The following is a 13,972-nucleotide window of genomic DNA, read 5'->3' as shown; positions in this document are numbered from 1 at the left end:
TTATTTCCATATGGTCATAGAGACCTATTTTATTATCAAAGAAATGTCCTAATACAATTATGTAATTCACAAACATACCATATACATATATATATGCATACATGAATATTATAATGAGTCGTTATCTTTAGATTTCCATACTAAATCTTTATCTATATTGGTATACTTTACATATATACTACGTCTCACTTCAAACTTTATGTGCATGTCATATACCATGAATATATCAGAGTAAAGGCCCTGAGCAACAACCATATCAATTTTACATCAGTTGAGATTTGAGATACCCAGTGAAGTGCTTGGCGCACTTCATGTACAATAAAAACTGTTTATTTTCTAAGATAGTAATAAACTTGATCACTTTAAATTATCCTTATTGATAGGCGCACTGCGGCAGAACGCATAAGGCATAGTCAGTCATTATACTTTTGAAATGATAACAGAAAAATAGCAAAACTCAAACTCATCAAAAGCGTGGTGCTTTAGTACCAGAAGATCAAGGTAATGAAAGTGAACATCACAATGCAGTATAACTGTAGCTCTTTATAAGACGCTGTTTAATAGGTATCTACCATTTAAAGGACCAGAAATTTCAAAACACTAATGATGTCTTAATATTAAAGGGAGGAGGTCGTCGGAATTGTTGTCAAAGGTCGTTTTGGACCTTTACGACCGATGTAAACACTGTATGTGAGGTACGTTTGCGATTGATGAAAGTTAAGAAATATTTGCCATAATGTACACCATAAAATTGATATGTTGCAGCTATGTCGACGTGGTGCATCCAGATATGGTGCATGAAATACAGTGTTTATAAACAGAAGTCGCGCAGGCGCAGTTCCGACGACCCTCTCCTTTCAATGTTCTAAAACAAAACGATATCCTTTCAAGCTACTCCGAGGGTAGAATTTAGTCTTCTGAATTTCCGAATTCGGACTGTACGTCGACGAGTTCTACCTGCATGCCGTTGTTAGTGTCGTGGAAGTCACTGTTAAGCACTTTTCGTATTTGTCCGTAGCCTTTGTATCGATTTGGCCGCTGTTTTCTGCAAAAGTGAGAGAGAAGAACACAACTTGCAGGGAGGTGGGTGGCTAGAGCGCCAGCCTGCCAGCCAGCCATCTGGCAAGTCAGATAGATAGATAGACGGATACTTGTGATGGATAGATAAATAAATAAATGGAGATACAGAAAGACTCGGACACTGGACAGATAGAAAGACGGACAGGCAAAAAAAGGGGGGAAGGTGGGTGTGTTGATGTACATTTAGTAAATGCATAGCAACATAAGCATTGAATTTCACTAAACCGATTAGAGAATTTAAAAATACGGTGGTGTTTAAGTATTTGATAACTTGTAAAACAGTAAAAGTATTGTAACTTTGATGATAATATCTGGATAAAATGGCATTTAAGGATAATGCTAAAGCTACGACTTTAGAATTAGGGATTTATGGTATATCGCAGTTTATCGCTATTTTTTATTCAAAACTACGTGCACACGACAAATTAAAGTGGAAGTGAAAAACTACTACAGTTAAGGTAGTATGCGCCTAGAAAGTGAGAGACTTAAACTTTAGCTTAATCTTTCCTCAATGAAACTTTCAATAATTTTCTTACCAAATCGATAATAAAAATCAGGGGTCACTATGCAAAATTTGGTACTAGAGAAATGAATTACCTAACATTTACCGATATTTGAAATTCAAAATGGCCGCCATCCTATTGACAGTAAGTTTATATGTCCTCTAGGCGCATCCTTAAAATAATGCAAAACTAGATAAATAGAGAATTACTCTCCAACTTTGACGAGGTTGGTTAGTTATTAAATAATTTCGTAGGGCATATTTCCGTTGTTGTTTTTTCACTCAATTTTATAACCACATACTTTCCGAACTGTTCTCCTTCCTCCATTGTTTCCGGCAGCTTCCTGTTCCTCGTTTCCGGTAAGGGCAACACCAATACACCGGCCATGACGGTGATAACACCGAAGATTACCGGTGGAAGGGGCAACCACAGTCTATCCAGGAGAAGTATTTGCGGTGAAAGGATCGCACCTAGAGAGGCAAACATGGAACACAGTCCGATACCAATTGACCTGTGACGAGACGAGTACATCCGTTAGAGGGAGCAAGGTCGTCACTCGCGCATGTCCTCATCTTTCTGTTTAACCAATAGGCTTTTAACGGTTCAATGTTGCGAAAGGGTTTTACCTCAGCAAAATCAAAGTCACCCGATTTAAAGCAGGTCAGAACAATACATGTATTTACCCGATGACCTTCAAAATGAGCCTCACAAATGGTAGCCCAAACGAATATTGTAAAAGTTTTAGAGTCCGAATACCTTTTCCCCGAGGCGTTTTGGTGGTTCAATGTTGCAACAGGTTTCCTCCTTGGCAAAAATCCCTGTTGCCAAAGCCCCACTAGAGAAACAAATTACCCAAGATTTACCGATATTAGAAATTCAAAATGGCCGCCATCCCTGTGTTAACTCTATGGAGAAAAATAAAAATTTTGAATTTCGAAAAACTAAGCCGGTGAAAAGTTTTCATTCACCAAGAGCTTTAAAATGAACCCCAACATGTGGTATATCAGAAGAGAATTGTAAAAGTTTGAGAGTCCGAATGTCTGTCCCGAGGTGCGTTCTACCTTAATGGTTGCATCAAACTGCAACGTAAAGAGTCTAGGCTAAATCGTGGCCGTATTAGAGTTCAAGAAGTAAATATTGAATATTGGATATGAGAAAGACATAGGTACGGCATTTAAGGATGGACCATTAGGGAAGGGGTTGCCAAAAAGGGAGACAAAAATCGTTTTAAAAGTGCCACTGTTTGATATGAAAAAAATATTCATACATTGATGGGTCGAAAAACTTAGAAATTCTGGGAAAAGGCATACATGCCATGCACCGATGAAACAATTGCCAACATTGGGAAGTAGAGAATTGGATACGACCTCTCGACCACTCCCAACAAGATCTAAGGTCCATCCTTTAGGGGTAAAATCACTACATAGCAAAGCGCCATTACCTCACTGGCGTTGGGAAAAGTTCAGCCGCGTAGATGTACACGATTGAAAATGACGATGAAATACCAAACTTTCCGATCATAGCCAACGTTATTCGTAACCATGTGAGGCCGACACCTGTAAGGAGAGAAAAGTGAAAAAAATCGGAGATTTACAACATCCTCACCACAGCGTTCCTAAACCAAACGGCTGACATAATACCGAAACGATTTAGTGAAATGATTAGACTCGATGTGTTTGGTAGCCTTGCCTTCATAACATACTATGGAAATATAACTGCTCGTGAATCTCACGTGACACCGAAGTGGTTTCTAAAGGATCGCATCACCGGATAACTTTTGCCAAATTTCAAGGACTAGAAACATACATGTATCTTTAATTTTTTTTGCCTAATGACGTGACGTAGGAAAAAATAAATCAATAAAATGAACGACCGATTGAATGAATGAATGAACGAATGAATGAATGAATTAATGCATGCATGCATGCATGCATTAATAAATAGATGAACCAATAAATAAATATCAATTAATTAATTAATTAATTAATAAGTAGTTAGTTAATGTCTTAATAAATAAATAAACAAATAAATAAATAAATTAAGTAATTAATTGTCTGTACCCTTAACGTCGTAGCACAAGATAAAATAAGTATCGAACATTGAAAGGGAGGATGGAAATAAGTGAACAATGGTACGCCAGTTGGAAATTGATATTTCGTCGACATTTTGACATATTTTATAGTGGAATCACGTGTTGTTTTTCTCTCAATACTTGTTACAACCATCGTTTTGTATGTATCGGATCCAGTGCTGGTACCACATAATTTCATGAGTTCTATCGTTCCTCGAAAGAATTATGTCATGAAAAGGTTTTGAGTCAGGATACGATATACGGCCACGAAAATCATAATAAACATAATCTGAAGGTACTTTCAATAACGATTGAGTTCTGTTTTGTAATTGTGGACACGCACACACTCCGAAGTGAATTTATCCCAAATACACCGTGCAGCTGACGTGAAGAGAAGTAAGGGGTAGACCATTAGACCTTAAGAGGGCTGGCAAGGTTTCCAACGTGCAATTATCTTTCGAGTTTCACGACTTCACAATCCTGTATTTTGGATCTTGCATGTCATACAAATTAAGATATATTTAATTCCGATGTTTTCTTTCCGGTCGACATTCATGTGAAAATTTTCTTTCGAAAGCAGTGTGGCTGCCTATTTGTAGAACGATCTTAGCTCTGCAGGATCCGCTTTTTAATTTACTGCCCCTCCTAAGAGATATCGGTCCATCCCTAAATGAATTTCAGGTTCTCTCACAGCCTCTCGTGGGATGCATATTATGACTCTTCTCTGCCTCCAACAATGTGGGCGTTGTAGCCCCGGGTCATACATACTTTCACTACAAAATGGAGTCTGTGCTTTTCTCGACGAGAAATTTAGGGCGCATAAGAGTTTGAGGCGGAGATTAGAAGCTATACGAATCGAACGAGGGGCAGTGAGAGGGCAAAGGTCACGCACACTGCGGCACGAAGGCTGCCCCGATGCACCCACAGCCACTCAGCACCATTGTCCCGCACAAAGACCAGCGACGTCCCACATATGGAACCTCTAAGAGATAGATCGGCATCAAGTAGGCTGGGATCTCCACTGCTGCCGATATGAAGGCACTGAGGTAGTCGCTACCACCGAGGGATGATGTGTTCAGATTCAAACCGTAGTACACCATGCTGTTTGCCGTACTGCAAGATGAAATTACAAAAAAAAAAGTTTCTTGAGAAATATTTAATCTCACAAAGCTAGTCATTTCTCTAACGATTTTTAATTTATAATGGCACAAATAAGATCGCATAATCAAGAGGCATGCACTTATTTTCGGTGACCCCGAGTTCAAAAGTGAAGAGAACCTTCGATGACTGCACTGCATTGAGAAGATAACCTGCTACATTAACTTCATATAAGAGGAAGATAGTTTCTTTCTGAGCACTGCCATCGGCTGTGGCTTCTGACCTTAAAGCTCCATACGCTGTATCTTTTGGCTATTTTTTCAGAACTTTTGTCTTGTGGTTTCCCTACACTTTCTGCATTGAATCTCTAAACTGTAATTTAATGCCAAGTATTTACCATATCAACACAACCTATATGAGTATAATCTCCATAATTATTGTTGAAAATAAGTATTCAAGTCCGGACTAGAATTCATTTGTAAACAATAAACAATGATCACTACACGCATACAAGCTGTGTTGAAAAAAGAAGACTCGAAATTTCTGCATGACAAACGGATTAGGGTCATACACGGTATAGTTGATACACGGAGGCAGAATACTGAAAAACTTGCCACAAGTTACAGCTTATGTCCCTTTAACACGTAAATCTGTCTCAGCTGTTTACTTTTGAAGGTGCGCTCATCTCTGGATTAACTCTCAGGAGTGCTTTGTGAGATACCGTTGACGATATATTTCAGATGATAAACGATATGTATGACTGAAAATTATGATATGAATTTCGGCAATACATCACACAACCCGCTCGAGACGTTCCATAAAGAAAAAAGACAAAACTCGAAATAAAAATATTCATCAAAGTTAGATCAGTAGTATAAGAGTAGATATCAGGAATGACAAGGCGATTGATCGATACAAAATAAATGTCTTGGAGATGTGCACCATACTTGTCTTGTAGCCCGCTCTACTTTTCAGTAAAGGTAAAACTTATACAGTTTATTCATAAACACTTTGGACGCGCTTGTTGTGTATAAGTGATGTTAGACTAAAAAAACGAACATGTAACGCAATGGGGGATTGACTTTCACGAAACGACCCCCAGAGTCATAATAACTTACAAGTTACATATCAAAATAAGGGTCTTCTTTCTCATATTTGGCAGTCGTATCAAGTTCAACATTCCAGGTTTCATCCCATCTTCAGTGGTATCGATGGTAGTCTATAAAAAAGGCATCAATAGAATCGAGATTCTGTTTGATGGCGGTTACTACAAGAGATCGACAATAAAGATAGAAAGGAGGAGTTTTAAAGAGAAACGTGTGAAAACGTCACCAATTTAGTGATTGTGAGTTCGCTGAGGGCAGTCAGCGTTATATACCGTTCCTATATTCATTGCAAATAAGGAATTGACAAATTACTGCAACGTCCAAATAACGGCTGTAAATGGAGCTATGCAAAGCCATTTAAAAAGTGTCTCACAGCGATTACGGTTTTAACTTGTGGGAAACGTTTTGTATTTGATTTTGTGTCCTCGGGGCAACTTCGTCGTGGATAAAGGCCTCACGCTTGAAATGGTTTTACCACCGAAATGAGGTGAAGATTAAGAGTTGTTCTTTGATAAATACTTCCAGGTTTTCAAACTTTTTTCAAGGTTACTTTAATGGGAAGAAAATACTTCCACCGAGTAATCCTTGGCACCAAATCGATGACAAGGCTCCCTACGCCATAAAACACAACACCGGAATTTAAATAAACAATTTCTTTGAGTCTCATGACTTAAGTACTTGAAGGGATTAGGCGTTCGATGTCGTTCGATAGGAAGAAATATAAAAATAGCTTTGCCTTCGGGAAAAAATCTTAAGAACATTTCATTCAGTATGGCGTTATGGGTCATTAAACTTTACATTGTACCCAAGGCAGGGTGTAGGGAAAGGCTTTACAGGTGTGACGTTTTTGCTCGGTGATTGGGTACTGAAGGTCATGGGTTACTGTGTTCGACAAACTTGAATAGGCTGTTGAAAGTTTCCCCGAGGGAACGTGACTCCTGCGCCCTCATAGGCCGGCGTAAATGGCCCGCTTTCTTACTCAAGACAAAGCATATGACTGCACCAGTCAAAGAAACATCGCAAGACAATGATAAGTTGCCCAGAGGCAGAGTTGTGTGGAGCTGACCAAAAGTTTTCAGAGAAGACGCGATGAGGAGCCACTATAGAAGCATGATCTTCTCATAGTGTGACGACAAACGAGAGTCCTGAACTGATGTGATCTTCCAACTTCCCACTGAAAAGAGCTTTGAGCGCCTTTCCTTAATTTATCCACATCAGAGGAGTTTAGCTCGGGGAAACGTTTATTTTTGAACCGTGAACAGTGGAGACGCTTAGCGAACGGATGTACTTTACTTCGCTCCAACGAAGTCATGAAAACCTTTCCCCATTGTGACTTAATCATGGGACATAACTATCCAATACAAGACCACAAGATTTAATGTTTGAGAGATTGCCTTACATATTCAAGTTTAAACAACGTATTTTTTCTAACTTTACGAGACATTGAAGTTATATTCCATTTTGTTTTTCTCGCTAGGGGAGCACCGCTGGTTAAAATGAACAAAGAAAGTTTTCATGAAGTTGGAGAAAACTTTTTGTGAAATCAGCGGTAGATTTTAGATCGGTTAAAAATTTGAATCGACCAGTATATCCAGCAGCGACCCTTTCAGCGCATCATCGATATCCATCGTCATATTGTGACTGTTCTTTTTATGAAGCCCAAACTAAATTTATAATGTCGATAGAAAGCCACACTTTACTTCAACTCACGTTGAAATTTACTTTCAAACATACTTCTGAAATCTAAGTACCTTTTCATGTGGCTCCGGTTTCCAGGAACCATCGAATAGATCATCTGGAAGTTGTACTTTATTTATCTTTGCAGATTTCCTGATAATCCTCTCTGCTTGTTTAAATTTACCCATAGACAGCAACCATCTTGGTGACTCGGGAATAATCCTGAAATTATTGTAATATATATATATATATATATATATATATATATATATATATATATATATATATATATACTGTGTATAAATACATGTTAAGTTTGTGTGTATTCGTGTATGTATGTATGTATGTATGCATGTATGTATGTATGTATGTATGTATGTATGTATGTATGTATGTATGTATGTATGTATGTATGTATGTATGTATGTATGTATGTATGTATGTATGTATGTATGTATGTATGTATGTATGTATGTATGTATGTATGTATGTATGTATGTATGTATGTATGTATGTATGTATGTATGTATGTATGTGATCATTGGTGAGTGAAGGCAGTAGGGACTACGTTGATGGAGTAATACTAATGCAACGTATCGAGAAACTTCATTTTTTCCCTTGGGTAACTTTATTTTTTAATTATGACAGTAATCGACACTATGTCCTACAACATAATAAGTCGGTAATGGGTCAGAATAAGGCCTTTCAATGTAATGAATACAGGTCTGTACGGATACCTACCACCAGTAGAGCAGGAAGATGGCATTGGGAATTGTGATGGCTAATTGTAACTTCGACCAATCGCGGATGAAGTAAGCAAATACACTGAGCAACATGTAGCCAACACTGTAGCACACCGGTATCATCTGTCCGGCCAGTGGGCGTTTGGACGGTCCAACGTGCTCGGTGACTCAAGTGAACGAAGAAAATTGCAAGTCAGATAAATGAGAATGGATCTGTGAAAATGCACTGTCGTATCGCAGAAGCGCAAGTATGATTCAGTTGATGAAATCAACAGTCATTAAATGCCATAAGGGTTCATGGACTTTATCAACATTTCTAAAACCCTAATATTCAAGTGCAACTCCAGTCACGGTTTGACCATGATGATGTCCATGTGATATTGAGAGACATTTTACTTGCATCTTTCAAGAAGAGTGCAATAACCAATACAGGGTATTTCTTTGAAATGAAAGAATGATATTTGATCTACAAAAGCATTTATGTACAAGTAATCTTCGAAAATAATTGATGTCTTATGACTAAATATTTCTCTCATACAAATTATATTGTGCAATGATATCTGTGCATGTCAAAGAAACAGTGAATCAGTTAACTACAATGTTTACATCAATTCACGATATTGCAAAAATCTCTCTGCATGTAGGCCAGTATGCACACTTGTGAGTACTCGGCGTGTATTCCAACAAATCCAGTACATGTTTTTTTTTCAGAGCGCATGAATAAATTTGCTCACCCAAAACGAACCCTGCCAAGTAAATGGCGAAGGCAACGACGAAAAGGAGAAAATTACACACGGCAAAGAAGGCAAAGTTCGGCGAGAATGCCATGGCGATTCCCAACACTTGTAATAATAGCAGCGACCAAATGAGCCCTTGCAAACGTCCGAATCTGAAGTGAGAAAACAAAATCTTCATTTCTTACGCTAGCATGTGCCTTGAATTTGAAAGACTTGAACTTTTGCTCAAACTTTCCCCAAGGAAACTCTTAACAATCCCCTTTCGAAATCGAGAATAAAAATCACGGGTTACCGTGCAAGATTTTGTACCAGAGAAACAAATTACTTATTAATATAGAAATAACATTTAACGACATATGATATTCAAAATGGCTGCCATCTGTGTGAAATCAATGGAGAAAAATCATTTTTTACTCACCTGTCCAAAAACAGCCCAGAAGTGACTGACCCTACGAGGATACCGACAAAAGCAATAGAGGGCAGCAAGGCGTTCAAGTAATACCGATCACACACCAAGTCAAACTGCCAACGTTTAAAACAGAAAATAACATTGATGTGTCAGAAGATTGATCGAATGATGGACAGGTGTTTCAGTTCATCTAACTAAATAAGAATGATTGATGGTGCAACTTGTAGGTTGAAACGAAATATACACATTTTAGAGACTTCTAGTTGGTGAAAGAAATTTCCTGTTCAAAAGAGGACGTTGCGAACCTCCTTGATTATACTCACCAAAAGGAATGTGATACACTGTCGCTTCCTCAAAGACAAACACATATGTAGTATTGACGTTTTTCCCGACAATGTGTCCACAGCAATAATAATGATCAGGAAAGGGACTTAAAGTAGTAATGATAAAAAAGCAGAGAGAGAGAGAGAGAGAGAGAGAGAGAGAGAGAGAGAGAGAGAGAGAGAGAGAGAGAGAGAGAGAGAGAGAGCCTTACCTGTTGTGTAGCTGTATGTGTGTATTGGGATCTATCGTATTCCCATCCATGATCGCATTTTATCGTTTTGCTCTCTGTTAGCCAATCCTCTTCAGCTGAGGCTGAATAAAGTATTTCATCGGTTGTGACGTTGTAGCGATAGCATTGACTGTACTTCCAGCCGACTCCACACGCCTCTGAACTCTCCTCCTTTGGAATTGTCAGGTTCTTGACGAGGTCAACGCACTCCATGGTGTCGTTTGACGGACAGAAAGTGAAGCTAATAATGTGGGCGTCTTGGACCCGGCACCATGAATCGGTCTCTGCCATCGTGAATACGACAGCGAATTCCTCGATCCCGGGCGGTATTGCCGTCAGCACCAGCAGCAGGAAGCAGAGCACCTGAAACTTGCCGAACTCCCCCAAGACGTGTTTCAAAACATCGTCATACTCAAGAGTCGAACCTGGAAAATGATACTCTTTCATTAAGGGAGTTCTTGCCTCAAAAGTGAAAGACTTAAGACTTTTGCTTAACATTTCCTCAGGCAAACTTTCACGCATTCTCTTTCAAAAACCAAGAATAAAAATTCGGGCATCATCGTGCAAAGTTTGGTACTACAGAAACAAATTGCCCAACATTTACCGATATTTGAAAAACAAAATGGCTGCCATCGTTGTCTTGTCTCTATTGGGGGGGATAAAGGTTACTCCACACGCCATAATTTTTAAAACAAACCCTCAAAATGGCAGGGCAAAATAATACTGTAACACTTTGAGAGTAGGAATCTGTCCTCGAAGCGCACGCTACCTTAAACAATTTTAGATCAGATTCTGTGTATGATTCGTGTTTTGGAATCCGGGTGATTAATATGACCTTCACCAATCAATATGGAACCGAAACAGAATACTTAAGATCTTTACCTCGTGACAGCTTTGAAAACGTCACTGAAACGACCATAACAAATACTTGCCCGAGAATTGACCTCACCTAAGAAAACTGTCGTTCATCAGCTTTTGTAGAGTACCAAAGGTCATATATAAGGTGAACGCTCATCGAAATTGCAGTTATACTGGTTCTTAGGAGCTGATCATTATCCCCGACATGTGTTGTTTCCTACGTTTTGCTAGAGTTTCACATGAATGAGTCATTGCTCCTCCAGGCCACCACAGTGATAGTTTTGGCAAGCGTTGGTCCCTTTTAATACACTCGGAATTTGTAAACAGTCTCGCAGCAAGCACTGGTCCCAGGGAGTGTCGACCACCGAAAAAGTAGAACAAGCTTCCGCTAGAGTCTAGAAACTAGTTTGCTGTATAAAATGACCACGCTGTCACCAATGACCGAGATATGTCTGCTGTGATCTAACAGAATTGGAAGGCGAATAATCCTATAAAAAACGAACATTACCTTGTTTCTTCGGAGCCATTGCTCGGCAGGCCAGTCTGGAATTGCTACACGGCGCCGCGGACGTGTAGCGGTAGAGTATATCTGACGTAAGCTATCCGAACAATGAGCGTGCTCGGGATCAAGGCACTCCTGTATATCTATTGCAATGCCTTCAAGCCGCGCTCCAGATTCAACACTACCCTTCAGTGGATTGTTATCAAGACCTCGTTCCGCAAGTTACTCGGTCCAAAATCCTCAAGCTTCAACAGTGGGCGCGTTTCAGCACAAAATGCCTCTTTTGAAATTACCTGGCGCATCAGAGTTGACTTGTTTGAAATGACCGTTGAATGATCAACTATAGCATGTAGGTAGATCAAACATGTTGACTTTCACAGCATCCTCGCCGGTGATGTGTGAGAGCGCATAGCACGGATCACGTGAGCGGCCCGAGTCTATCTGGAGAACTCTGGCGAGTGAGCGCATGCCTATAGAGTGCACGCCACCTTGCAAAGCTGTGTGTTGTGCGGCCAAGGTAAATAAGTCGTGCGATTTAGGTTGCCTGACCTATCCTAATTTTTACCCACCACCCTAAACATTTATAGCCATAGGTAAACGGGGAAGTGAATAAAACTAAATCTTGGCGAAAAAATACAAATTTAACACACGTGAACTTCAGTGAGATCTATTCATTGTTGCGGGTTACAAACAAGCAAATTGCCAGTTAGCGATGTCCATAGTGTAATCAATTTCATTTTGCAAATATGACAACGGAGACGCAAAAACATATTTGGCCACTTTCTGGCTGCCGTTCATAACAACCTGACCTTCGATTAATTTTAGATGAGCGTCATCGAGGTTTTCCTTACTGTACAGCGCTCTAGCGATGTTGCTGGGCCGTACCGTGAAGTTTAGCAGGCTGATATCGGTGTTGCATGGGCGATGAGGCAATGGAGAACTTTGACATAAAATGTATTATTTTGCTTGATGATTTGATGTATTTTGTAATAGTTTACTCGTCTGTCACTTTGGCAGTCAAGACATAGCATTGATTAATACCAGTCATCAGAATGAATGAAGACTTTGAATTTCCTCTGTGCAAACTTTAATGATCTAAAAAGTTGAGGATTTTTTTTTGCGTTTAAGCATAAATGATCCAAGATCTTCATAAAGGCAAGTCCAGGGACCCATTTGACCCCTGACCCGGATGTCCTAGATTCAACACGGGTTCAAGTAGATGTAATTCTCTTTGGAAACTGAATCAGTGTAAAAATCGTCCAACTGGCATCGACACACAGACAGCAGACTAATCTCCAGGGCAAAAACGAAACGTGCAGGTTCGGCTCTTAGAACAATAATATCTTGTTGTTTAACACTTGCATGCGCTATCTGGTGAAGCAAATTTAAAAAATACTCATTCATTAGACTTTTTTGGAGGCGAATGTCAGAAGTAAAACATCTATATTTATCATATTAGATATATTTCCTTCGGCCGGATCACCAAGCTCAGCACTCTAGACATGTAAAACGTAAATTTACCTCTTGTTACACCCAGCTATTTTCACATATGGCTATTTTATCATGATAATACGCGCCTCGTGACAAACAGTTTTTACACTTTTGATAAAACTTTCCTTCAAAACGTTTAAACCTTTCTTCACGGTCACCGTGCTCATGGGATTCGAGAAACACCTTGTATCTGAAATTTAAACAAAGGGATTTGAAATAAAAATGGGCCGCTATACCACGTATAGAGTTCCAATGAGTCCACGAAGGCAGTCCAGTAAAGTAACTTTATGCCTCTTAAAGGTATACAGTCACCTGTAATCTAAACATGCCCATATATAGTCAAAGGGGGGGGGGGGTCCTTGGTATTCAAAATGAACATGTGAGGGTGCTGTTTTTTAAAAAACGGCCACCCGCTTAAAATCTGTGATTGGTTAGATTTTCTCTTTCCATGGCGCAGTCTACCTTTAGGTATATGAAGTTCGCGCATCAACATTAAACGACAACTTTTGCACACACATTTCCGTCAAGTAAGCTTTCAACCATTCTTTTTCAAAATCAATAACAACAGTCGGGGTCACCCTACAAATTTTGGTACTAGAGAAACAAATTGCCCGATATTGAACGACATCTGAAATTAAAAATGGCCGCCATTCCTGTGCTGTGATCTCGATTGGGAAATAAATTTCCCGATTGTCACAAAACTAAGCCGGTGAAAATTGTTTACACCATGAGCTTCAAAATGAGCCTTCACAATTGGTAGGCCAAAATAATAGTATTACTTTAAAAGTTTGAGGGTCCGACTATCTGTCCCCTAGGCGTCATCCGTCTACTTTAAACGAAGCAAATTAAGAAGAAAGTTCACATGAACGTGTCATCTCCCAAGGTGACCTCAAGTGCTGACGGTAATCTCATCTACATTACATATCACAATAGATATTATCAGGGTAGAGGTTAGGCCAGGGTGGGCATACAATAGTCACACCCTTCTAATGAAGCTGCAATGACACAATACGTTCCGTTTCATGTCAGGATGGCATCTGTGCGTCACTTCGGGTAGAGATCAGTTCGGGGGGCATACAATAGTCACCCCGCTGACAGCCCTACAATGGCAGAATCGTTCCGTTCCTGGTGAGGATGGTGTTTG

The 13,972-nt window shown here is 39.5% G+C and overlaps 1 protein-coding gene across 2 annotated transcripts; it reads right to left on the bottom strand.

Annotated features, from left to right (window-relative positions):
• LOC139142063 (organic cation transporter protein-like) lies at positions 1 to 11,811 on the bottom strand. Of its 2 annotated transcripts, none has more exons than XM_070711851.1 (11): positions 11,344 to 11,811; positions 9,960 to 10,402; positions 9,434 to 9,537; positions 9,013 to 9,167; positions 8,277 to 8,445; positions 7,610 to 7,757; positions 5,871 to 5,971; positions 4,547 to 4,767; positions 3,025 to 3,139; positions 1,885 to 2,094; positions 1 to 1,045 (listed from the first exon to the last, which is right to left on the bottom strand). In XM_070711851.1, exons 1-11 carry the CDS (start codon positions 11,360 to 11,362, stop codon positions 910 to 912), a joined length of 1,821 nt encoding a protein of 606 aa, XP_070567952.1. In that variant the 5' UTR covers positions 11,363 to 11,811; the 3' UTR covers positions 1 to 909. The 2 variants fall into 2 exon arrangements, with proteins under 2 accessions (XP_070567952.1, XP_070567953.1); XM_070711852.1 differs by lacking the exon at positions 11,344 to 11,811 and adding an exon at positions 10,927 to 11,112.
• Between the last annotated feature and the right edge of the window lie 2,161 nt (positions 11,812 to 13,972).

This window comes from Ptychodera flava, chromosome 10, assembly GCF_041260155.1.
Source record: "Ptychodera flava strain L36383 chromosome 10, AS_Pfla_20210202, whole genome shotgun sequence".
Taxonomy (NCBI): domain Eukaryota; kingdom Metazoa; phylum Hemichordata; class Enteropneusta; family Ptychoderidae; genus Ptychodera; species Ptychodera flava.
The sequence above is the reverse complement of the archived record's forward strand: the minus strand, read 5'-3'. Positions and strand labels throughout refer to the sequence as shown.